This window comes from Stegostoma tigrinum, chromosome 20, assembly GCF_030684315.1.
Source record: "Stegostoma tigrinum isolate sSteTig4 chromosome 20, sSteTig4.hap1, whole genome shotgun sequence".
Classification (NCBI taxonomy): Eukaryota; Metazoa; Chordata; class Chondrichthyes; order Orectolobiformes; family Stegostomatidae; genus Stegostoma; species Stegostoma tigrinum.
The window spans coordinates 25,335,931-25,360,485 of NC_081373.1; the positions used below are offsets into that span (position 1 = coordinate 25,335,931).

The following is a 24,555-nucleotide window of genomic DNA, read 5'->3' on the forward strand; positions in this document are numbered from 1 at the left end:
GTAACTATTAATGCTTCTAGGGCAGATAGGTGGTATAACTGACACTACATTGTACACAGGCTCACATCAATCCTAATTTAGGATCCAAGCAATACAATTTATCCATCCTTAACCTCATCCTGTTCTACAACCCCCTCCAAATCAGAAAAAACGAAAGATCTGCAGATGATGGAAATCAGAAACTAAAACAGAAATTGCTGGAAGACCCCAGCTGGTCTGTGCAGAAAATCAGAGTTAATGTTTCGAGTTTGGTGACCCTTCTTCAGGGCATTAACTGTTCAGACCATTAACTCTGATTTCTCTCCACAGATACTGCCAGAGCTGCTGAGCTTTTCCAGCAATTACTATCCAAATCATGCTACTTTTACCCCAGTGCGCAATGTAGACCAAATTGTCATCATTGTTCAATGGGGGATCAACCTCATACAGGGAACCTTTGACCCATTTCAAACCACTCACTTTTATTCAGCAACAATAGAAGTGATCAATGCATATACTGAAGCTGCATTGTCGCTTAGAACAACAATAGACTGCTTCCTTTCGAGCACCTACAAATTTAGCCAATGAATGATCAATGCACCCAGCTTTCATTTATTGGAATAAGGTGTTAATTAAGTCTCTGGCTTATTGTGCCCATGCTGCAGAGCTCTGTCAGAGTGAAAGTGATGTTCATCCTGCTCAACGTCCTCATTTTCCTCCTCAGAAGACTGCTGTCAATTTCCCATTTCTCTAGTATCATCACATTCCCTTTTTGTCTGCTCCAATTGTGTACAGTATAGCATTCCAGAGTAATGCGGCTCATTCTGTCCAGACTGTACTGCAAGACACCCTCCAGATTTCAATCCAAGCACTGGAATCTCATCTGGAGGAGGCTTACGGTCTGCTCCACCATGACATTTGTCGATGAATGGGCTACATTGTGTCTACGCTCAGTTTCAGTCAGGGGGTAATACAACATAATCATCAGCCAAGATTACAGAGAACAGCCCCTGTCACCTAGTAACCACCAATGCAATGTATCCAGACCCTCAAACGAATCAAGGAACATGAGCATTCTCAGGATGTAGTCACCAAAAAGTTTTAAGCAGTAGTCACCAAACACTGGCTTAGATAGCCACCCCGCTTCTTCAGGTCACAGGTTCCACTCCAGCAGTTGATATAGCTTTGTAACAATGTCTTGGGACATCCTCAGTCTGTGGTGACACTATACCTCGCTTATCTGGAAATGGTGTCAAGATGAAGGACTCTGGGCCTCCTGAACATCCTGCGGGTCCTTCAGCTGTGACCTCTACATGTGGAGGTTGTTTGGCTGTAGGAATTTACTGCTGGTTCTGCGCTTGCTGTCAAATCTGGTCCTCCTCCATCTCTCTGCATTTTAGCAGCACCACAGCAACAGCTATGGTAGCCCCCACTGTGGCTGGACCCATCTGATGCATTTGAAATGACCCTGTAGGGGGAACGTAAGAAACACAGAGCAGATCCTCAGTAATGTAAGCACTAAGTATTCACTTTGCTCCATACAGTGAGACATGGGATATGATGCACAGTGATGTTGGTAGGTGTGGATGACAATGTTCATGGAAGGAGGATGGAGAGTGCAGTCACTGCCCACAATGAGCATGCCCAAAGAAGTTGGTGCCTGGTGAGGAGCAAATGGTGATCTGGAGACCCTTGGCATCCACTCAGACTTCCATGTTGTCACCATCTAGTAGGTAAATGGGAACTATTAATGAGGCGAGATTAGATCATAATGTGATTTTAATGTATGCTGAAAAATACAAATAGACATTGCGCTGCTCACAAGCAAGAATCTTATCTCACCATTCAACATTTGTTTGGAAATTTGGACTTTATTGCTTTTAATGTCAAAATTTCTTGCTGGCCACCTCACACAATTTTTCTGACTTTCTCATTAATCCTCACATTGTTCAGGGGCTGCTAAGTCTATACCCACACTGTTTCCTCAGGTTAAAGGATCCAGGAAAACAGGGGCAGGAATTTGAAATTAGAGCTAAGTCATTCAGGGAAGATGTCAGAAAAAATATCTTCACACATAGGGTAGTTAATTCTGAAACGTAGCAATGATTTAGTCAACATGTCAACACACTCTGGCCAATATCTCTGTCTCTGACTTGTTGCAGTGCTCCAGCGAAGCTCAGCACAAGCTGGAAGAACTATATTTCATTTTAAGCCTGGGAACCTTGTAGCCTTCAGGACTCAATATCCAGTTCAATAATTTTAGGACCTGAGCACTTTCTCCCATGTCATTTCCCTATCCTCACACACCAGGCCTTGACATCATGTGGGCGGCTACCACAACCATCCCATTGGTGGCCACTTATGATCTTCATTAACAGCTTTTCTTTCTCCCAGGCTGAACTTTATGCATTCCTTTGTCTGTCCAATTGTTGTTCTCTCTCCATTTCCACCTAACATTTACTCCTATCCCTGAGCATCTTTAGCATATATACCAAACTTTTTCTAGCTATAATCAATTCTGAAGATGGGTCACCAGACACAAAATATTCCCTCTGGTTTCTCTCCAAGATGCTGCCAGGCCTGCTGAGTTTTGCCAGCAATTTCATTTTGTTTTGTTTCATAATTCCAACATTCACAGTTCTTTGGTCTTTGTTTTAGACTAAAGAATTTGGGATAAACATCATGAATTGCCTGTTGTTTACAAAACAGACACTAATGTAGATTGACAGTGGTTTGTAAAACTCACAAGGGGCTTATTCCTTAAGACCATAAGACATAGGAGTGGAAGTAAGGCCGTTCGGCCCATCAAATCCACTCTGCTATTTAAATCATGACTGATGCGCATTTCGACGCCACTTCCCTGCACTCTCCCCGTAGCACTTGATTCTTTGAGAGATCAAGAATTTGTCAATCTCTGCCTTGAAGGCATCCAATGTCCCAGCCTCCACTGCACTCCGTGACAATGAATTCCACAAGCCCACCACTCTCTGGCTGAAGAAATGTCATGTCATTTCAGTTTTAAATTTACCCCCTCTAATTTTAAGGCTGTGCCCACGGGTCTTAGTCTCCCCGTCTAACGGAAACAACTTCCCAGCGTCTACCCCTTCTAAACCATACATTATCTTGTAAGTTTCTATTAGATCTCCCCTCAACCTTCTAAACTCCAATGAGTACAATCCCAGGATCCTTAGCCATTCATCATACGATAAACCTACCATTCCAGGGATCATCCATCTGAATCTCCGCTGGACACGCTCCAGGGCTAGTATGTCCTTCCTGAAGTATGGGGCCCAAAATTGGACACAGCATTCTAAATGGGGCCTCACTAGAGCTTTATAAAGCCTCAGAAGCACATCACTGCTTTTATATTCCAACCTTCTTGAGATAAACGACAACATTACATTCGCCTTCTTAATTACGGACTCATCTGCAAGTTAACCTTTAGAGAATCCTGGACCAACACTCCCAGATCCCTTTGTACTTCTGCTTTACGAATTTTCTCACCGTTTAGAAAATAGTCCATGCCTGTATTCTTTTTTCCAAAGTGCAAAACCTCACATTTACTCACATTGAATTTCATAAGCCATTTCCTGGACCACTCTCCTAAACTGTCTAAATCTTTCTGCAATCTCTCCACCTCCTCAGTACTACCTGCCTGTCCAACTATCTTTGTATCATCAGCAAACTTCGCCAGAATGCCCCCAGTCCCTTCATCCAAGTCATTAACTATAAGGTGAACAGCTGCGGCCCCAACGCTGAACCCTGCGGGACACCACTCGTCACTGGTTGCCATTTCGAAAAGAGCCTTTTATCCCAACTCTCTGCCTTCTGTCAGACAGCCAATTCTCAATCCAAGCCAGTAGCTCACCTTGAACACCATGGGCCCTCACCTTGCTCAGCAGCCTCCCATGAGGCACTGTATCAAAGGCCTTTTGGAAGTCTCGATAGATAACATCTACTGGGTTTCCCTGGTCTAACATACTTGTTACCTCTTCAAAGAATTCCAACAGGTTTGTCAGGCATGACCTCCCCTTGCTAAATCCATGCTGACTTCTTCTAAGCTGACCCTGCACTTCCAGGAATTTAGAAATCTCATCCTTGACAATGGATTCTAGAATTTTACCAACTACCAAGGTTAGGCTAATTGGCCTATAATTTTCCATCTTTTGCCTTGATCCTTTCTTAAACAAGGGGGTTACAATAGCAATTTTCCAATCATCTGGGACTTTCCCTGACTCCAGTGACTTTTGAAAGATCACGACCAAAGCCTCCACTATTTCCTCAGCCACCTCCCTCAGAACTCCAGGACGTAGCCCATCGGGGCCAGGAGATTTATCAATTTTTAGACCTTTCAGCTTTTCTAGCACTTTCTCTTTTGTAATGCCTACCATACTCAACTCTGCCCCCGGATCTCCCTAATTGTTGGCATACTACTCATGTCTTCCACTGTGAAGACTGATGCAAAGTACTTATTAAGTTCTTCAGCTATTTCTTTATCTCCCATCACTAGCCTTCCAGCGTCATTTTGGAGCGGCCCAATGTCTACTTTTGCCTCTCATTTGTTTCTTATGTATTGAAAGAAGCTTTTACTATCATTTCTAGTATTACTAGCTAGCCTACCTCCATATTTGATCCTCTCCTTCCTTATTGCTTTCTTTGTTATCCTCTGTTTGCTTTTGTAGCCTTCCCAATCTACTGATTTCCCAGTGCTCTTGGCCACTTTATAGGCTGTCTCTTTTTCTTTGATATATTTCCTGACTTCCTTTGTCAGCCATGGCTGTCTAATCCCATCCCAGATAATCTTTCTTTTCTTTGGGATGAACCTCTGTACTGTGTCCTCAATTACACCCAGAAACTCCTGCCATTGTTGCTCTACTGTCTTCCCTGCTAGGCTCTGCTACCAGTCGATTTTCGTCAATTCCTCTCTCATGCCCCTGTAATTACCTTTATTTAACAGTAATACCATTACATCCGATTTTGCCTTCTCTCTTTCAAACTGCAGACTGAACTCTACCATATTGAGATTGCTGCCTCCTAAATGTTCCCTTACTTTAAGGTCTTTTATAATGTCTCGGCTCATTACATAGCACTAAGTCCAGAATAGCCTGTTCCCTTGTGGGGTCCATCACAAGCTGTTCCAAAAAGCCATCCTGTAAGCATTCCATGAATTCCCTTTCTTTGGATCCACCGGCAACATTATTCTCCCAATCCACCTGCATATTGAAGTCCCCTAAGATCACTATGACCTTGCCTTTCTGAAATGCCCTATCTATTTCTCGGTGCATCTTGTGCCCCTGGTCCTGATCACTGTTAGGAGGTCTGTACATAACTCCCATTATAGTTTTTTTGCCATTGTGGTTCCTCAATTCCACCCGCATAGATTCCACTTCTTCTGACTCTATGTTCTTCAGTGCCGTAGATTTAATTTCATTCTTAACTAACAAGGCAACCCCACCCCCTCTGCCCACCTCCCTGTCTTTTCGATAAGTTGTGAATCCTTGGATGTTTAACTGCCAGTCCTGAACCCCCTGCAACCATGTCTCTGTGATGCCTACCACATCATAATCATTCAAGAGGATTTGTGCTGTTAATTCATCTACTTTGTTGCGAATACTACAAGCATTTAGATAAAGTGCCTTGATGCTAACTTTCTTATCACTATTAGAGAGGTTGGAAATCCCAAGATGTCTTAAGTTATCCTTCCTTTTTGCTGTATTCCTAGTCTGCCTCGAGCTTAAGTCCACCTGTACACATGCTATCCTGCTGCTTATCTTTCCATTTAACTCCATACTCCCTGTCTCTTTCACTTTCCCTTCCCCCCCGACTCAGAAGTTTAAAGTCCTACTGACCACCCTATTTATCCTTTTTGCTAGAACACTGGGTCCAGATAGGTTCAGGTGGAGACCGTCCCAACGGTACAGATCCCCCCGGTTCCAAAACTGATGCCAAAGCCCCATGAAATGGAATCCCTCTTTCCCACACCAGTCCCTTAGCCATGTGTTTACTTCCCTAACTTTCTTATCCCTATGCCAGTTGGCATGTGGCTCAGGCAGTAATCCGGAGATTATGACTCTTGAGGACCTGTACTTCAATTTCTTTCCAAGTGCTTCATAATCCCTGAACAGGTCCTCTACCCTAGCCTTGCCTATGTTGTTAGTCCCAACGTTGATTCGGTGTAGAAGAAGTCAAAACCTCTTACAAAAACTGAAACTTTCTCAGCCCCTCAATGATGTGGCCAATGACACGTTAGTTGGGAAAAGATGGCGAGATCAAAAAAGTGATATTCTTGACTTTGAGGAATAAAGGGCTGATTTTGCACCCAGTGTGAGCAATTTACATGCAATAGCATCTCATAATTAACCTTTCTTGCCTCGTTTATATGTAATATACTATCCTGTCACATAGCAGAGAGAGAGAGACTGTACAGACACAGTTCCTGACATGAAAGGGAGCAGGTACGCCCACACACACGCACACGCACACGCACACACACACACACTTGCATATGACTCACACACACATTCTCTTTCACACACACACACCCACTCTCTCACACACCCACTCTCTCAGTCTCTCACATACACACACACGCACTGTCTGTCTCTGTCACATACACACACTCACACACGCACTCTCTCTCTCTCTCTCTCTCTCTCTCTCACACACACACACACACGCGCACACAGCACATACAAACAAAACTCATGGACGTGGATAGATAGCAACTCAGAAGCAGAAACTTGGCCTGGCTTTTCCTCTCCATAGTCCATTGAGTAATATAGTCAAGTGCTATTGCCTCAGAAACCAAATGCTGAGACAGACTGCAGGACCTTTCTGCCTGGACAGCTCATTATTCAGTCCAAGGCACAAGCCCGTGAAAGAACTGTTGTGCTTAGTCCCACAACCCCACTTTTAGATCCTCATCCTCAAACATAAACTCCTTTTTAAAATTGATAACGGAATCAGTTTGAACCAATGTTTCTGGCAGGACATTCCAGATCCTTATGGAGAAATTTCTCCTTGTCTCCCCTCTACATCTAATGTCTTATGCATTTTTTACAGGCACCATTGCTTACAATGCTACAGTACTTTCTCCATCAAACACAACAGGTATTGGAAATGAGTTTTCTGAGAATGTGGTGATTTATCTTAGCTTTTTAAAATGAGAGTGAATTACTAGAACAATGGTGCAATGACTGTGGAGTTTGGAAGACTCTTGTAGAAGTAGACTTGTCATTGCAGCCTTTGCCTGTAATCTCCCATAAAATTCACTTATAATCAACTTGGTGTTACCTACTCGTTATATATATAAATCTTGCTCACATCATGTATTGTGGGTTTGCACACAGTATAAGTGGAGCTCATTTGCAGAGCCAGAACAAGCAGCATGCTTGCAGTAGCAAACCTGTTTTTCACTGATTTTCATATCCAATGATTTTGGATTTGTTCTATTAACAAAAAGCCAATTTTTTTCCACATTAGCCCCATAACTGGTGAAAATGGAAATCAACAACATCCAACCTAACCATTTGTAACCAGTTTGCAGGAAATCCCACTGTAATTATTACGTTTTCTGTAACTGGTAACTGCAAATGGGTGTTTGAAATTTTATATTTTGAAAATGATGTTAATGGGCAATGGTTTTTGTGACTGTACAAATGCTCCTTCTCACCAGTCCATACGCATAAACAAATTCTTCCCCCTTTGTTCTTTTGTCATTAGTATCCCATTTAAGTGTGTAATTATATTTTGGGAAGGACTGGACAGTGAGAGTTCTGGTCAGGTCCAATTGTCTTCTAACACAGTAGTGCTGGAAACTCAGAAAAGTGCTAATATATTGTTGAATATATTAAAGTCACAAATTAAAGTCAACAGCTTGCGAACAGCATGGTAGTTTGCAGATGTTGGAAAATCTCAGGGTACAGTCACTCTTCTAAAAATTAGCAAGTGCACAATTTTAAGAGGGTTAGATAAACAAGACAATAGACAATAGGTGCGGGAGTAGGTCATTCGGCCCTTTGAGCCAGCACCACCATTCAATATGATCATGGCTGATCATCCACAATCAGTATCCTGTTCCTGCCTTATCCCCATAACCCTTGATTCCACTATCTTTAAGAGCTCTATCTATCTCTTTCTTGAAAGTATCCAGAGACTTGCCTCCACTGCCTTCTGGGGAAGAGCATTCCATATATCCACCACTCTCTGGGTGAAGAAGTTTCTCCTCAACTCTGTTCTAAATGGCCTACCCCTTATTTTTAAACTGTGTCCTCTGGGTCTGGACTCACCCATCAGCGGAAACATGCTTCCTGCCTCCAGTGTCCAATCCTTTAATTATCTTATATGCCAATCAGATCCCCTCTCATCCTCCGAAAGCTGGAATTAATAATTTCATTTTGGAACTGACTCTGTTTGTGGTCATTTAAATTCAAAAGCTGATTTTCTAAAGTAATGTTGCAAGAAGGAGTAACTGTTGATTATTTCTCTGATCTGTAATCTTGCTCTTTTTCCCGCAGTGAATGTCACTGTCACTACTACAACATCTCCACAGAACGCAACAGGTACTGAAAATCCTCTATTTGAAAGTTTGCTGTTTGGAAACCAAACATCCCACCCCTTTCTCAAGCACCTATCCACCCACTGAACTTAGAGATTTCCTTCCTATGCTGCAATGTCCCCTTAACGCTGGCTGTGAGCACTGAACTATGTCTCCTATCTCCTTTTAAGCCATCTTGTTACTCAAGCTCTTAGGTCTCATACATAGTCACTGCCAACTTCCTGTCTCCTCTGCCAAGACTGGCTGTCCAGTTGTGAAATTACCAGATCATGGAACTCTGTTGTGTGACAGCAAGAGAGCCACAAGTTGCAAATCTGATTGTCAATGAGCAAACATTAAAATGTCTGCATTTAGGAGTTGGAATTCTTCTCATTGTAATATAGAGTTTAAATTTCTTTATGGCAGTAATTTCTTTATGCAATTCTGATTAGCTCTGGCCACAGACATTCCTGCTAAATATTGTCAATATAGATTGGTTTGGTAATGTACTCACTTCATTTGCTTTGTTTTTTTTTCAGATAACATCATTGTGATATCTGTCGTTGTCAGTGTGGTTGTGGTTTTTGTTGTGGCTGCAGTTACTGTCTTTCTAATAGTACGGAAACATAACTCATTAAATCAACATCAGGATATGTGGTGGAAAATAAATTATGAAGACATAACTATCCTGAAAGATAGCAAGGTACAGGATTGGCAGCATGTAACATTTTTGCTGTTATTAAGCATTAAAAGAGACCCTGAAATGAAGCACAATTTTACACAAATACAGTATTTGTTTCTATATCAATGTGCAGAAGCCTGGTACCATCACATTAACCAAAGAAGTTGGAAGCCTTGGATCAAGTACCAACATCTCAAGCCATCAGAATTATGGTTTCAGAGATCACCTAGGAAACAGGGTAGTTTATTCCACAGTTGGTTTTTACCAGGTGAGCTTACTTCAAGAATACTTATATTGTTAAATGTATCATTAATATATTGCGGTATTGAGTAACATCACGTCATTGCCTGCAAGAAAATTGTTAACGCAATTTGGTTGAAATTGTTTTTAAAATGCTTTCAGAACACCACTTTGAGTTAAAGGCCAATTCATCTCAGTACAAATATATCGTGTTAATGTGATATTTCATATACACTGACTCACATCGTATCAAGAAAATATACTGTGATTATCGAGTTTTTTTTATTCATGGGATGTGGGTGTCGCTGTCTAGGCTGATATTTATTGTAGTCAGAATTTAAGAGTCAATCTTTGCGGCTAGGGTCATTTTTTTTTGTCCAACACCAGGGAAGGACAGGACATTTCCTTCCCTAACCATAGGATTCATGATCTTATGAGATTTAGCAGGCCCTCTCCATGTTCACTTGCCAGTTTCACTTTGAGTAAGGAAACCCCTGTGCTGGAGAATATCTGCACCACCATTTGCAGCTACCTGTAATTTTCCTGCCGTCAGCCTGTGCCCCAGTCTCTGGGCTCCGGTCCAAACCTCTTTCGCACCACCTAAAAACCCTGCTGCTAGGCTCCCAGTATTAGCAACACCCACCCCCAGTGCCCCCTCCAAGGTGTGGAGGAATTCCCAACTACTGATATTCCCACAATCTTTTGTTCTGTCAGCTCCTGCATGGTCTGATAGGAAACAATCCATATCATGATCTCAGCTGGACTGGAGATAACATGATGGCACAGCATCACCTACAGGTGCAATCCCAATTGAATTTTATGGCAATGAAAGGTTATTAACAATAAATTGGTAATCGTGTTGTCCTCATAAAATTAGATACTAGTATGAAATACTGTTGTACTGATTCATTGTTCAAGCAAATTTCCAAACAACTAAGAATCTTTGATATCAGCTAAGTCATGATTATACCTCTACTGTGTTCTGGTTCTGCTACAGTGTACGCATTGTCCTTGTTTCTGGAAGTGTCTGGGTATAGGCAGTGTATTGACTGAACCCAAAGCAAAACTACCCAATCTGTGAGAAATACTCAAAAACATGTCACCATGCACAAAAATCCGAAATAATCTTTAGGGAAGAGTGGGATGCCATGGAATTCCCCATGAGCAAATGCACTAGCTTGTGTGCTAAGGGAGGTGTTGGCCTAGTGGTATTTCCGCTACCCCAATAAACCAGCAAACCAGGGACCTAGGTTCAAACCCTGCGGTGGCAGATGATCGTGTTTGAAGCCAAAGAAGAGTCTAATGATGGTCATGAAGCCATTGTTAATTGATTCACTAATGTCCTTCAGGGAAGGAAACTGCCATCCTTACCTGCCCTGTCCTTCATGTGACTCCAGACCCAATGCAATGTGGTTGACTCTTAACTGTCCTCTGGGCACTAAACACTGGCCCAGCCACATCACACATTTAAAAAAAGTGGCACTATTGGAGGGGCAGGTGGGACAGCTAGTCTTTGGTTGAAGTATTGTGTGATTTTTATATATCCTGCCCAGACCTCCTGTAATCTGGGAGCATCCCAAAGATAGATCTGTCAAGGTATAGAGTGGGTTTTAAAAGCTTAAATGCACAAGCTAACTGGCATATCCATTTTCCTGAAAAGACAATTTAATTAGGAGGGTGCCAACATCCATGACATTCACCAGTTTAGTGCCTAGTACACAGTCCGGTATGATCTCATCCCCAGTTTTGCTAATAAAAACTGATTTATCATTGAAGGAAAATTTCATCAGGCAACCACCAGGTCAAATCACAAATACGTTGAAAGAAAACTTTTTGAAAATAAATGAGATTTGATGACTGCTGTGGTACTTATTGTTTCTGCCTGACAGGGAAATTATGTAGCAGTTATGTACCTTGATGGATCAATATCTCCAGATATGAGCAAGCAATCGATACAACAAGAGCTGCAGCTGGTATGGCAAATATGGTTACAGTCAGTGTGCAATTAAATACCTGTCAGATTAGATTTACAAACTATAAGTTACATGCGACTTAGAACTTGCTTTCTTGTTGACGCTTTTCCACTTTCTCTCTGCTCCTTTTACAAGATACTGGCTCTTACTAAGTTCCAGTTCCTTGGGTCACTGCAGCCCTATGCCCAAGCTTGCTCGGCATGTACATGTCTAAGCAATGAGTACTGCCAACCTAATCTTTCAAGCCTGGTCCTGTCCCTCTCTGACAACCAAAGACATGGACCACCCTATGGCGATTGTTTGGTAATGCTTGAGAGGATGTATGCGCTGATACTGTTTTCACAAAGGACAGTTTAAGCATCTAAGCAATAGAGATGTGAATTACGTCAAATGGCTCCCTGAACCTGCTTGACCACTCAATAAGATTGTGACTGATCTTCTTTGTCAATCCAAGATAACAAAGTGTGAAGCTGGATGAACACAGCAGGTCAAGCAGTACCTGAGGAGCACAAAAGCTGCCATTTCGGGCCTAGACCCCTCCTCTGATGAAGGGTCTAGGCCCGAAATGGCAGCTTTTGTGCTCCTGAGATGCTGCTTGGCCTGCTGTGTTCATCCAGCTCCACACTTTGTTATCTTGGATTCTCCAGCATCTGCAGTTCCCATTGTCTCTGATTCTTTGTCAATCCAACTTTTCTGTCCTATCCCCACATTACTTGAGATCCATAATATCCAAGCATTACTTTCCTTAAGATTGAGACTTTTATATATTACAGATTGAGGATCTGGGAGTTAGATTTTCACAGGTACAAGTTTAGTGACTTAGATATGTTTAAATATATATATTCAATTTCAAGATGTGTCTAACTGAATACTAATATTGATTCTAGATGCGAGAACTAAGACATGAAAATCTAGTATGTTTCTTTGGTGTATGTATAAATGCACCACACAGGTATATCATTTCACAATACTGCAAAAGGGGAAGTTTAAAGGTACGTTGATTGAAGTAAGTGTTATACGTAATATGAAATTGTTGATTATTTACAAATGTGTGAAGTATTTTATCAAACAGATACCTGCTCATTCATTCAGTTGCCTCAGTTGCTTTCTCCTCTTTCTCTTGCCCACCAGACCAAATCTCCTGTAAATGCTTCCCCATGAATTACCTGTGAGCCCATATCTCTCTCCACTTTCTCAACTCATGCCCTCTCTAGTCTTGTCTGTAAGATCGACCCTCTGGTCTCTTGACCCTTTTCCCATTGGACTGCCGACCACCAAACTTCCCATTTTGGCCACTATGTCTGTGGTTCCCTTTTCACATGAACTGACCTCCCACTTCCATAACTGCCATCATTAACCCCATCTTGAAAAGCCCACTCCATTCCCTTTTGCCTTGCAAATTACTACCCCATCTTCAATCTCCCATTCCTCTCAAAGAGGCTTGTCTGTATTGTTGGATTATAACTTCATTCCATTCATTCATATAAGTCCCTCATTCTGTCTCTCTGGTCACATTTGCGGTCAAAGCCACAGAATTGAAATGGTTCTGACTAAAGCGACAGATGCCATAGACAGTGACTGTAACTTTGATGTATCATTTATGCCTCCTTATTGACCACTGTATACAGAATACCTGTGGTCATTGATGAAATGGACAGACATTGTTCTCCTTTGCATTTCTTCCTGTCAAGCTCATTTGGTTTTCTTTTGCTTGATTCCATTCTTGTCTATCTGATCATAGCCAAAGTATAAATGAACATAGAACATACAAACATACAAATAGGAGCAGAAGTGTATAATTTTGGCCTTTGAGCCTGCTCCGCCATTCAATAAAATCTGGACTGATCTTGTTGTGTTTCAAATTCCACATTGCCATCTACCCTGATAAACATTGATTGCCCTGCCTAACAAGAATCTATCCACCTCGAGCTTAAAAAATATTCAATGACTCCACCTTGCCTTTTGGAATGTTCTGAAGCTGCACGACCCTCTGAGTGAAAAAAATTCTGCACATCTCTGTCTTGAAAGGGCAATCCCTAATTCTAAAATAGTGTCCAGAACTGTAGAATGCCTCGCCAAAGGTAACATCCTTCCCACACTGCCTGGTGTCAAGACCATTCAGGATCTTATACCATACAGTTAAGTGACCCCTTGCTCTTCTAAACTCCAGTGGAAACAAAAGGGCTAGCCTCATTCTATACACTGAAAGGCCCATCATTTTTCTTTATTCCTCCATTTCTTCTCCAGATGCCCTATCTGATATTAAGTAATGTCTGTGATGGTATTTCTTCTGGTTAAGCATTGTGGATGCTGAAACCTCTGTCATCACTTCCCACAACAGATTCTTTTCCAAGCCTTGCCCATATCTCAGTCTAAAATACAGCCTCAGCATTTGCTTCTTCTACCTTATCATACATCTACTGCCATAGCGTTACTTGACTCTGGTGCTGCAGCAATCTGTCTCTATGGTAAATCCTCATCCAGGCATTTTTCCCCCTCCAGATCTGTGTATTCCATAGCTATTCCTATCAGCTCCCATTCGCCACCCTCCATACAGATATTTCTAATCAACCTGTTCTGAGGTATCTTTTGATGGCTCTGAAGCAAATAGGACTTAAACCCTTGCCTCCTGGCTCAGAGGTAGGGACTGTACCACTACACTTCAAGAGCACTTGAACATTATTTGGGTCACTGGATTAGTAGTCTATTGATGATACCACTGAGCCATTGCTTCTCCTCCACCCTCCATGTGCTACAATTCATCTAATACAGTACAACTGTGTACTATTCTCAAACAATTCCTGCTCAATCAATACTCCTTCCTTGCTGATTTGCGTCATATCTCAGTATTCTAATGCCTCAAATTTATAATGCTCACATCTGTGTTTAAACCCTTTTGTCTCTCCACTCCTGACCTTTCTATCTTCCTCAGGAACTCTCCACTGCTCTGAGCCTGGCCTTTTGTGCACCCTGTGTCACCCTTTGTCCCACTTTGGGCAGTTGTTGCCTTAACCATTCAGGTCCTATGTTCTGGTATTCTCATTCTAAACCCCTCTGCCTCTCCAGCTCTCGCTCATTCTTTAAGACAATTATTAAAACTCATCTCTTTCTTATTCTAGTCACTCCTAATGTCTCTTTCTTGATCTGCTGTTTATCTTCATTGTTGTCTTCTCTGTTGAGTACCTTGAGAATTGTTATTATACGAAAAGAGCGCTCCTGCCTTTCTTCCTTCTGTGGCAGCTATGGCTCAACTGGTATCACTCCGAGTCACAAGCTCCTGGGTTCTCATTTCAGGCCTGGAGCATTAGAAATTCATGTTCATACTCCAGTCCAGCGCTGAGGAAGCAGAAAGTGCTGTCTGTCAAAAATAGCACTAGGCATTATTTCCAAAAGAGCTGAATGGCTATCACTGGTATCTTGGCCAGTACAGTTGCCAAAATCAGCATCACCCCATCACCAGAGAAAGAGAATTAAAACTGGCTTTTGCATTATCTCTGGTGATATCCTTTCTTTCAAGCACAGTTTTTTTTATTGAAAATAGTACAATGCTTTTGGTAATTCAGCTTTCCACCACAGGACAATTAGAATGTTTTTTTTCATTTATTGCGTCTTCTTTCAAATGATGGAAATTGTAACATGGGATCCAGATTGTCATAATCTGTAACAGACACAGTTACACTCAATTATCACCTATAACGCTCAAAGAACATCTTAAGGCACTTTGCACATGTACATGCAAAACTGAACTATTTGAAAATATTAGAAATAACTTTCACATTAAAGATGCAAAAGGAGTGATTTTCATTTGAGTGGTATCAATGATGAAATTTAAAATTACGAGATGTAATTTCAGGGGCATTGCAACTTTGAACATTTGTGATTATTTCCCTCTACTCAAGAAGTTGAATGAAAACATCAGCTCATGTTTATATCAGGAGAAAAACTGTAAATGAATATATTCAATATTCTTTCATTAGGATATCCTGAAAAACACAGATGTTGAGCTCGACTGGGTTTTCAAACTGTCACTTGCTTATGATATAGTAAATGTGAGTACATGGAAGCCATAGTTTACATTTTCCAGGTAATAAAGTACAGATTCATTGTGATATTCAATATATTCAATTGTGAAAGGAATGGAATTTTAAAACAATCTGATATTCTCTTGAAAATCCATGTGACTTTGAAATGCAACTTTCTGGTTTGATGTTTTAATGAAAAGTCATTCAGGTCTGAACTACCTGTTATAAAGTTGGTCAAGTCTTAATGATAGGTCAGTCAGTCTGAATTGATGCATGTAATGTGTTTCTTTTGAATAACTCATATGTTGACGGTATTTGCATGGCCAACATACATTACCCATCATTAATTGCCTTTAAGGAGATGGAATTGAACCTCCTTCTGAATTGTGAAAGTTCATGAACTAGAAGTGCACTCACCTTAGGGAATCCCAGGATTTCGACTCATTCAACGGCAATGAAGGAATAATGATTTAATTTCAAGTCAGGTTATCCTGTAATGTGACAGGGACATCATATTCTCAGTTGCCTGTTGCTCTTTCTAGCAATAGATACTAAATGTTTCGAAGGTGCTGACCAAGAAACCTTGCTGATATGTATAGCACCTTGTGGAAGGTTAACATTGCAGCCATGCTAGGGCAGACTGTCCATGCTTAAAGTGGCGGATGGGGTGCCAATCAAGAGGGCTCCTTTGTCCTGGGTGGTGTGAAGTTTCTAGAGCAACACTGGAATTGCACTCACTGAAGAGGTGCAGAGTATTAAATCACACACCCAACTAATCCTACATTGGAGATATGTTTTGAGGAACCAAGAGGACAGTCACTTGTAACATAATACCAAGTGTCTGACTTGGTCGCATGAATTTATGGGGTTCTCCCAGATATGCATCTCATTAATTGCTGCACCTGGAATATTGCCGTTGGTGGATCTGGTGATGCCAATGCCATTAAATGTCAAGAGGAGATGGTAAAACTCTACCTCATGTAGAAATGTTATCTAGGGCTGATACACTATCTTTCCCAGGTTGGCAACCTCCCTGCTCAAGACTGAGTTAAAATTACCGTCTGGTCCTCATTAGGGTCTGACATGGATAAGTGAACAAAGGGCGAGTTAAAATCACTGCTGGCCATGGCTTTGCAGATCCAGAGTGAGTAAGCAACTGGAACCATCTAAAATGTTATGTTCTAACTGACCCAAGAAACCATGATGGTGAAGTGTCGCAATGCTCCTCGCCTGTAAAACTTCCCACATGGTCAGTGTCTCAAAGGTCCTGCCCTGATAAAACTCCTACAGCCCAGCTTCACATGTCAATGCCTGGTTAGAACTGTGGGCAGAAGTGAGAGGGAAAATGTTTTGACCCCACTAAATCGTACAGTCCTGTACTGGTAAGACTCATCAGCCTTTGTTGGCGGTGTTCCTAAGAGAAGGTAACTCTGATTTTGAAACCTCTCACTATGACTTAACTAGCCAATGTGTGCATCAGCTAGGAGGAGAGAAGACCACAAATAGTACCAACAGCGATGTTAAAGGTAGATGAGGCTTTTCAGCCTGCTCAACAGTTCATGCATGGGAAGAGCTCTTGCAAATTCAGCAGCTACTTAGTAGCATAGGCTACATCAGGGTGGAGTTAGCTCTAGTACAAGGGATGGGAGTCACTGTGAACAAACCTCACCCATTTAAAATATTCAGGAGGCTCAGCAACATGCATCCATCAAAATTATGGCAGAATTCATGATCATGAGCCTCCCCAATGTTGTTTACACTTGTAATTTTTCCTACAATGTTAAGTAGAAGAGTTATCTCCTCCAGCACATTGGATAGAGTCTCTTAAAAATAGAATCTTTCTGTTTCTGATGCTGACTAGTCTCTTTTCTTCAGATTTTCACATTTTTATTGCTGATTTCCAGCATTCAGCAGTTTTACTTTCTTTCCACAAAAGTAGTCCATTAATCAAAATGTAGTCTTACTCAGAGCCCATCTGCTGCAATTTATCTGACTCTTGTAATATGATGCTTCACATTTAATGCTCCAGAGATCTCTGCTGCTCAATCGTCAACTATCAAAGTATATTTGAATTCATACTGAGAGAAAAAAAATTACTCATAGCTAGAAGCAAATGTGAATATATTCTGGTACAAAATCCATGCAAAACTGAATAAATTCTAATGTAGTTTCCTGGTACTTTTAGGAGATTGCTGAAGTTTTAAAGAAGTTGATGCTCCACCACTGTGTTAATTCAATGTCTGCATAATTACTGAATTATTTACATTAATAGAGTGCGGATAAAATATGAAAGCAAAGAGATCACGCTGGAACTTTACAAAAATGTCACCAAACTCTCGGGGGAATTAGGGGAGAGCAACAAAAATTGAAATTGCTGGAGAAACTTAGCAGGTCTGGCCGCATCTGTGGAGAGAAAAAGCCAGTTAAGGTTTCAAGTTCAGTGGCCTTTCCTTAGAACTGATAGCACCTAGGAAAAGGTGGTATTTATGTTGATCACAGGGAATAGAGGTGCAGGATAGGGAGGGAAGGAGTGAGCAGATAGATGGAGATTGAGCCCAGCGAGAGAGAGACAGAAAAGGAAATGGCCAAATCGGTTGTTGATAGTAATCCTGAGAAGAGGAAAAGCTAGAGAGGTGATAATGGGGACTATGAGTGGCTGCAAATGGGCTGGCTGTGCTGAAAGCAATCCATGTCGTGACAGGACTGGGGTGTGGAGGTAGGTAAAAATCATGGAAGGTATTCAGACTTTAAAATTGTTGAGGTGATATTAATAAGACCATAAGTCCATAAGAAATAAGAAGAGACTAGGCTATTCGGCCCTTCAATCCTACTGTACCATTTAATGGGATCATGGCTGATTTGATACCCCTCACATTCACTTTCCTGCCCTTTCCGCATAACCTTCAATTCCCTTATTTTTCAAGAATTTATCTCATTCATAAATATGCACAAAAACCATGCCCACACAGCTCTCTGTGGCAAGGAGCCCTGAAGACTCACAACCCTCTGAAAGAAGAAATTCTTCCTCATCTTAGTCTTCAATTGGCACCCCTTTATTCTGAGACTGTGCCATCTACTCCTAGACTCTCCCCTGAGGGAAATATTCCTTCAGCCCCTAAGAATCCAGTATGTTTCATAGAGATCACCTCTGATTTTTCTAAACTCAGCAAGTAGTGTGCCAACATTTTTAGCCATAAGATAATACCTCCATATCAGTTATCACCCTAATGAACCTCTAAGCTGACTCTAATGAAATAATATTTTTCCTTAAGGGATCAAAACTTCTCTGAATACGCCTGATGTGGTCTCACCAGCACCCTGTACAGTTGCAATTAGATTTCCCCACTCTTATATTCCACCTGCTTGACATAAGGGCCAATATTCCTTTCGCCTTCCTGATTACCTGCTGCCTCTGTGTGCTAGCCTTCAGTGTTTTGCATACAAACAACCCCAAGTCCCTTGTGTTATAGCTTTCTGCAGATTTTCTTCATTTAAATGATATTCTGTTGTTTTGTTTTCCCTTCCAAAAGAACAACTTCACATTTTTCTGCATTACACTTCATTTATCAACATATTGCCCATTTATTTAACCTATTAATATCTCTCCATAAACAGTTTGTATCCCTCTCACAATCTCCTTTTCACCTATTTTTATGTTGTTTCCCAATTTGGCTATAATACATTTATTTCCATCCTCCAAGTCATTAACATATGTTGTGAACAGTGGCAGTCCCAGCACTGACCCCTGTAGTACCCCACTGGTCATGTGTCGCCAACCTGAAATAGAGCCCCTTATTGCCATTCATTGATTCCTGCCCATTAGTCAATTTTCTATCCTCCAACACTGTGGGCCCATCTTATAGCTGAAGTTTTTGTGAGGTACAATGACGAATACCTTCTCAAAGTCCAAATACAACACATCTACTGGTTCCCCTCTACCCATTCTGATAAATGATAATCAGTGTTACAGACAGAAATATCCCAACTTGTTTAACTTCTTATTATACCTGAATTCCCTCATCCCTGGTGACACCCTCATAAACTTACTTTGTATGCTTTATGAGATTATAAGAAATAGGTGGCTAAAAAGGCCATTTGTCCCATTGAGCTTTGAGTCCTAAGGGCTGCACGGTTCCCAAGCAAAAAATGAGATACTCTTCTTCCAGCTTGCACTGGGCCTTTCTGGAACACTGCAGTAGACCGAGACAGAAATGTTAGCTAGGAACACGTGGGTGTGTTGGTGTGGCAGGTAACTAGAACGTCGGGATCATTTGTATCAGCAGGATATAGGTGTTCTGCAAAGTGATCTCCCTGCCTGTGTTTCATCTCCTCCAGTCTGAAGGAGTTCATATGTGACCTGCTTTACCCCAAAGGTGTGTCTGCACCTTGGATAGTGAGGACAGAGGAGATAAACAGGCAACTGTTGCACCTTCTGCAATTGCATGGGGAAGGTGCCACACGGCATTAAGAGTGGAGGAGGAGTGGACCGCGATGTCCCAGAGAGGATGGTCTTTGAGGAATGCCAGCAAGGAACAGGAGAGGAATATATGTCTGATGGTGGTGTACATGGCTGCTTGTGATCCTACAATAAGCAACAAATACTAGTTTCACCAGAGACACCCACATCCCAAGGAAGACTAAAAGAAAATCACTGATTAGGCCACTCAGATGGTCGACCAAGAACAGTTCCCAGCATATGGGATTTAGTAAACACTTTATATTCACTGCAATTTGAAACAATGAGAAGTAATCTTATTGAATCATATAAGATTCTGAGGGGGATAGGTTCTATGAGGATATTTCCTCTTGTGAAGATATCTAGAACTAGGAGCACAGTTTAAAGATAAGGGGTTTCCCACAGAAGGTGGGGTTGCGGAGGGATTCCCTCTCTCTGAAGAACATTAGATTTTTGTTTTCTCTTTCACAGAGAGCATTGGAGGCTAGTCATTGAATATAATCAAATCCAAGTTAGATGAGTTTTTTTATTGACAAGGGAGTCAAGGGTCATTATAGATAAGTTGGAAAATGGAGTTAAGGGCACAGCTGATTCAGTCATGATCTTATGAGTGGTGGAGAAAGCTCAATGGGACAAAAGACCTTTTCCACCACCTATTTCTTATAGTCTCACAAATCATACAAAGTAAGTTTATCAGGGTGTCACCAGGGATGAGGGAATTCAAGTATGATAAGAACTTCGAAAAGTTGGGACATTTCTGTCTGTGACACTGATTGTTGAAAGATGATCCAATAGAGGTTTTCAAGTTGATAAGAGGTTTTGATAAAGAGTAAAACTGATCACTTTGATGAAGAGATCAGTAACCAGAGGTCAGAGATTCAAAATCATTGGCCAAAGATCAAGCGTAGAAATGCGGGGAATGTAGTTTTCACTCAAAATCTGAAACTACTCTAAGAGGGCAGAAACGGAATCCATAAAGATCCTTAGGAGGGATTTGGATATGTACTTGATGCAGAGAAACCCAGAAAGGGTTGCAAATAAAAAGTAGGAATACAGGTCTAAACCCATCTGCTTGTTGTAGGGCAAGCTCAGGCACAATGGCCTACCCCTGTGCTATAGGTAGTTTTAATCAACCTGTTCAGACATTTTAGGCCACATCCCTGGAACAGGTGGGATTTGAACCTGAGCCACAAGACCCCACTTCTACACTGTAAGCTTCTAACATTTTGAGTCAGTATTTTATTAGTTACGCCCACAACATTGGTTTTTGCCTTAGATGTCTTCAGGTTCAGCATTACTGATCATAATTAAGTGAATCTATTATGGTAAATATCTCCAAGTAAAGGTAGCAGAAAAGATGGAGCTAAGAATATTTTCTTTTAATATAGGGCATGGTATTTTTACATAATAGCCTACTAAAGTCTCATGGCAATTTAAAACCTAAAACCTGTCTGGTAGACAGTCGGATGCAAGTGAAGATATCAGGATTTGGCCTCTGGGAGCTCCGATATGGAACGAAAAGGAAAGTAATCACCACAGAAGATGTGAACTGTGAAGGTACATTCAATCAGTGTTAAACAGTGGTTCAGTAAAAGCTTGCCTTGAGGAATATGCTAACTATTTCCCACATATCAAATTTATCTTCTTGCAGAACTCTACTGGACTGCTCCTGAACTGTTGCGACTCAGTGAATACCCACTGAATGGGACACAGAAAGGAGATGTGTATAGTTTTGCCATTATTATGAGAGAATTACTGTATCATGGGGATAGCGGACCATTCCATGATTTTCGGATGACACCAGAAGGTAAAACAGCCATTTGTATCAATTGTTTCAGAGATAGCAGGAACTGCAGATGCTGGAGAATCTGAGGTAACAAGATGTAGAGCTGGATGAACACAGCAGGCCAAGCAGCATCAGGGAGCAGGAAGGCTGATGTTTCGGGCCTAGACCCTTCTTCAGAAAATCTGATATTCAGATTTTCTCAAGAAGGGTCTAGGCCCGAAACATCAACCTTCCTGCTCCTCTGATGCTGCTTGGCCTGCTGTGTTCATCAAGCTCTACACCTTCTTATCTCATTTGTATCAATTGTTATAGTTTGTCTACCTTCCTCCTGCTCCTTTTGTTCTGCTTCCTCAGCTTGTCACTGCAGAGCTAGTAGCAATCATGAGGTTTTACAGATCTCCATAAACCTTGACATTCACTCTCTAAGTCCTGCAGACCCCCTCCAGAATGCTGTAAACAGCAGAACTGTTGTTTAGCATTCTGATGGTTTGCTCGATCACACTTCACAAGGCAGCATGGTTTTTATCGGATGTGTGCTTTCCATGTAAGTTTGGCAGATTCACAGGTTGTGACATTCAGGGGTCATTCAGTAACTCCCACTCCCCCAGCCACATTTCCTTGTGTTTTAAATGCAGACGTTAAAGAGGGCTGGCACGGAATGAGGCAGCATTCAGTGAGGTTGCAAGGAAAGCAGGCATTTGTAGTGTAAAGGGTTAGATAGTCTAAATCATCAGCAGAAGTGATGTAAAATCACAAGACCATTAGGAGATAGTTCACTCTAGCAGCATTATGGTGGAGGTTAGGTCTTGCCCTGCATGTAACTAGTAATTATCATGATTGGACAATAGGTCATGTTTGCTGACACTCAAGATTTCTACAATCTTTATCAATTCCCTCTCCTGAGCCCAACCTAGAATTGTAGATGGTGACAGCAGGTGAATGCATTTCAGAATAGAAGACTATCCAACAAACAAACAACAACCAATGGAGTGCAGCAACTAAGCAGAGAAAACTTGGATAGAGAAATCCAGGCTGTTCCAATCTTGGCTGAACAATGGCTGAACTGATTTTGCAGATTTGCAAAGCATTGCACAATTTCAGGACAAGATACAAAGTGCAGGGAAGAACAACCTCCACTCTTTTGAATGCTATACAACATAGTGCAGACAACATTCTAGTCAGGCAAGGTATCGATGTGGAAAATGGTTGCATGTGTCAAAGTATTTAAAGAATTTGATTGGAGTCATCAGCATGGCAGGAGGAGGAAGCAATGGCACAAAGATTATCCCATTTAATCTGCAGAGGGCCACTTCTGGAAAGAGAAGGGTCCTTTTAAAGCACAGTATTGCCGCATGAAGCTTATAAAGCACTAACTAATGGAAAATCCCACAACAAAAGCCTCCTGCAAAGTTCAGCAAAGTCCAGAAAAGGTGCAAATTCCAAAGAGGACATATAATAAATGCTTACACTTGATCATTACACTGGAACTGTGGCGTTGATACTGTCTGACACTAAGCCGTTGTTGAAGCAAGACTTAGGAAAACCACAGAAAGATATCATTGAGAGGAAGGCAGAGACTGGGGTAGGAGATGTACGACAAGGAGATGACAATAATGAAAGGTAATGTGACGGATGGAGTCAAGAGACTGGGGTGGAAGATGAAGCGTAAAATGTTAATATGAATATGAAAATAAGATTGTTTTATTCAATGGGGAAGTGATGTAAAATCACATATTAGTAGGTGATACAGCAATGTGGTAGAGGCAACGTTTTGGCCTACACATAGTTAGTATTTACCATGTTTGAATAAAGGATCATGTTTGCTGACAATCAAGACTCCTGCAAATTTTATCCACCCTTTTACCAGTTGCAACTACAGCAGAATAGCAGAGCATTGACCCATGTGGTGCCCAGCACACCAAGATACAACAGCTAGACTTTGAGGGAAGCGGAATCCCTTCCAGTTGCAGTTCATTTCAGAGTTTACATGTGGCATCCACAGTGATGTGTATGCCTGTTCGATGGTACTGGGCTCCCTCAGGAAACCTGCTAAATCTGTAAAAGCACATTCACTTGCCACCTGCTTCTCTCCGTCAAGAAACAATGAAATGTGTGTTCTCTTTGCAAATACAGATACTGTCAGCCTTCTGAGAACAATCCAACCCACCCCTCACTCTTCAGGCAGCTTGAGTCTCCTCTGAATATTCTTTAGTCATGTTACAGGCCAAGGGGCGGCAAGCTACTGCACCAATACTTGGGTGGTTTATTTAGATGTTGGATCAAAGCCAAACAGCATAAGCTTCATCAGTCCCTGTAGGTCTCAGTCATTTTAAACAACTCTATAAAACATCAAACACATCACAATTGCAATCAGTGCCAGTCAAGATCAGTTAGCAACTAACATCGGTCAACTATAGTGAGATGGCTGTCTTTCGGTACGGCTGGGTACATGTACAACTTTGTGTCTTTAGGAATTAGACTTAGAATTAGATTTTATTGTCACATGTACTCGAGTACAGGGATACAGGTGTACGGTGAGAAATGTGGAAAGTTGCCGTTTCCAGCGCCGACTTAGCTAAAAAGTGTCTAGTTACAAAATCTTAGATATAAATTAGAAAAATAAAGAAATAAAGTTATAAGTTCAGCATTACAGTCCTTCTAAAGCAGAGAAAGAGAGAAAAATATAAAAGCAGATGGAGCAGATGAGACTGTGCTGGGTTTTACCTCGAGGCTGGGAGTCTGCACTGAACCTCACCCCTGGAGATTGTATTACTTGGACCACTAAATCCCACAATGGCAGCATTGATGTCAAATCAGTGTAATGTACAGATCGACAACACAATCTTAAACTCTGCATTCTCCCCATGCACACTTCTTGAGT

At 41.5% G+C, this 24,555-nt stretch overlaps 1 protein-coding gene across 1 annotated transcript in view; it reads left to right on the forward strand.

The window, feature by feature from the left end:
* The window catches only part of gucy2g (guanylate cyclase 2g), a 65,692-nt gene that overhangs the window by 17,417 nt on the left and 23,720 nt on the right, over nucleotides 1-24,555 (forward strand). Inside the window, exons 9-16 of the mRNA XM_048551521.2 lie at nucleotides 8,496-8,540; nucleotides 9,055-9,218; nucleotides 9,331-9,465; nucleotides 11,327-11,410; nucleotides 12,298-12,402; nucleotides 15,388-15,459; nucleotides 21,277-21,445; nucleotides 21,540-21,695. Of these exons, the coding sequence (XP_048407478.2) occupies nucleotides 8,496-8,540; nucleotides 9,055-9,218; nucleotides 9,331-9,465; nucleotides 11,327-11,410; nucleotides 12,298-12,402; nucleotides 15,388-15,459; nucleotides 21,277-21,445; nucleotides 21,540-21,695 (930 nt within the window). The remainder of the gene's footprint in view (nucleotides 1-8,495; nucleotides 8,541-9,054; nucleotides 9,219-9,330; nucleotides 9,466-11,326; nucleotides 11,411-12,297; nucleotides 12,403-15,387; nucleotides 15,460-21,276; nucleotides 21,446-21,539; nucleotides 21,696-24,555) is intronic.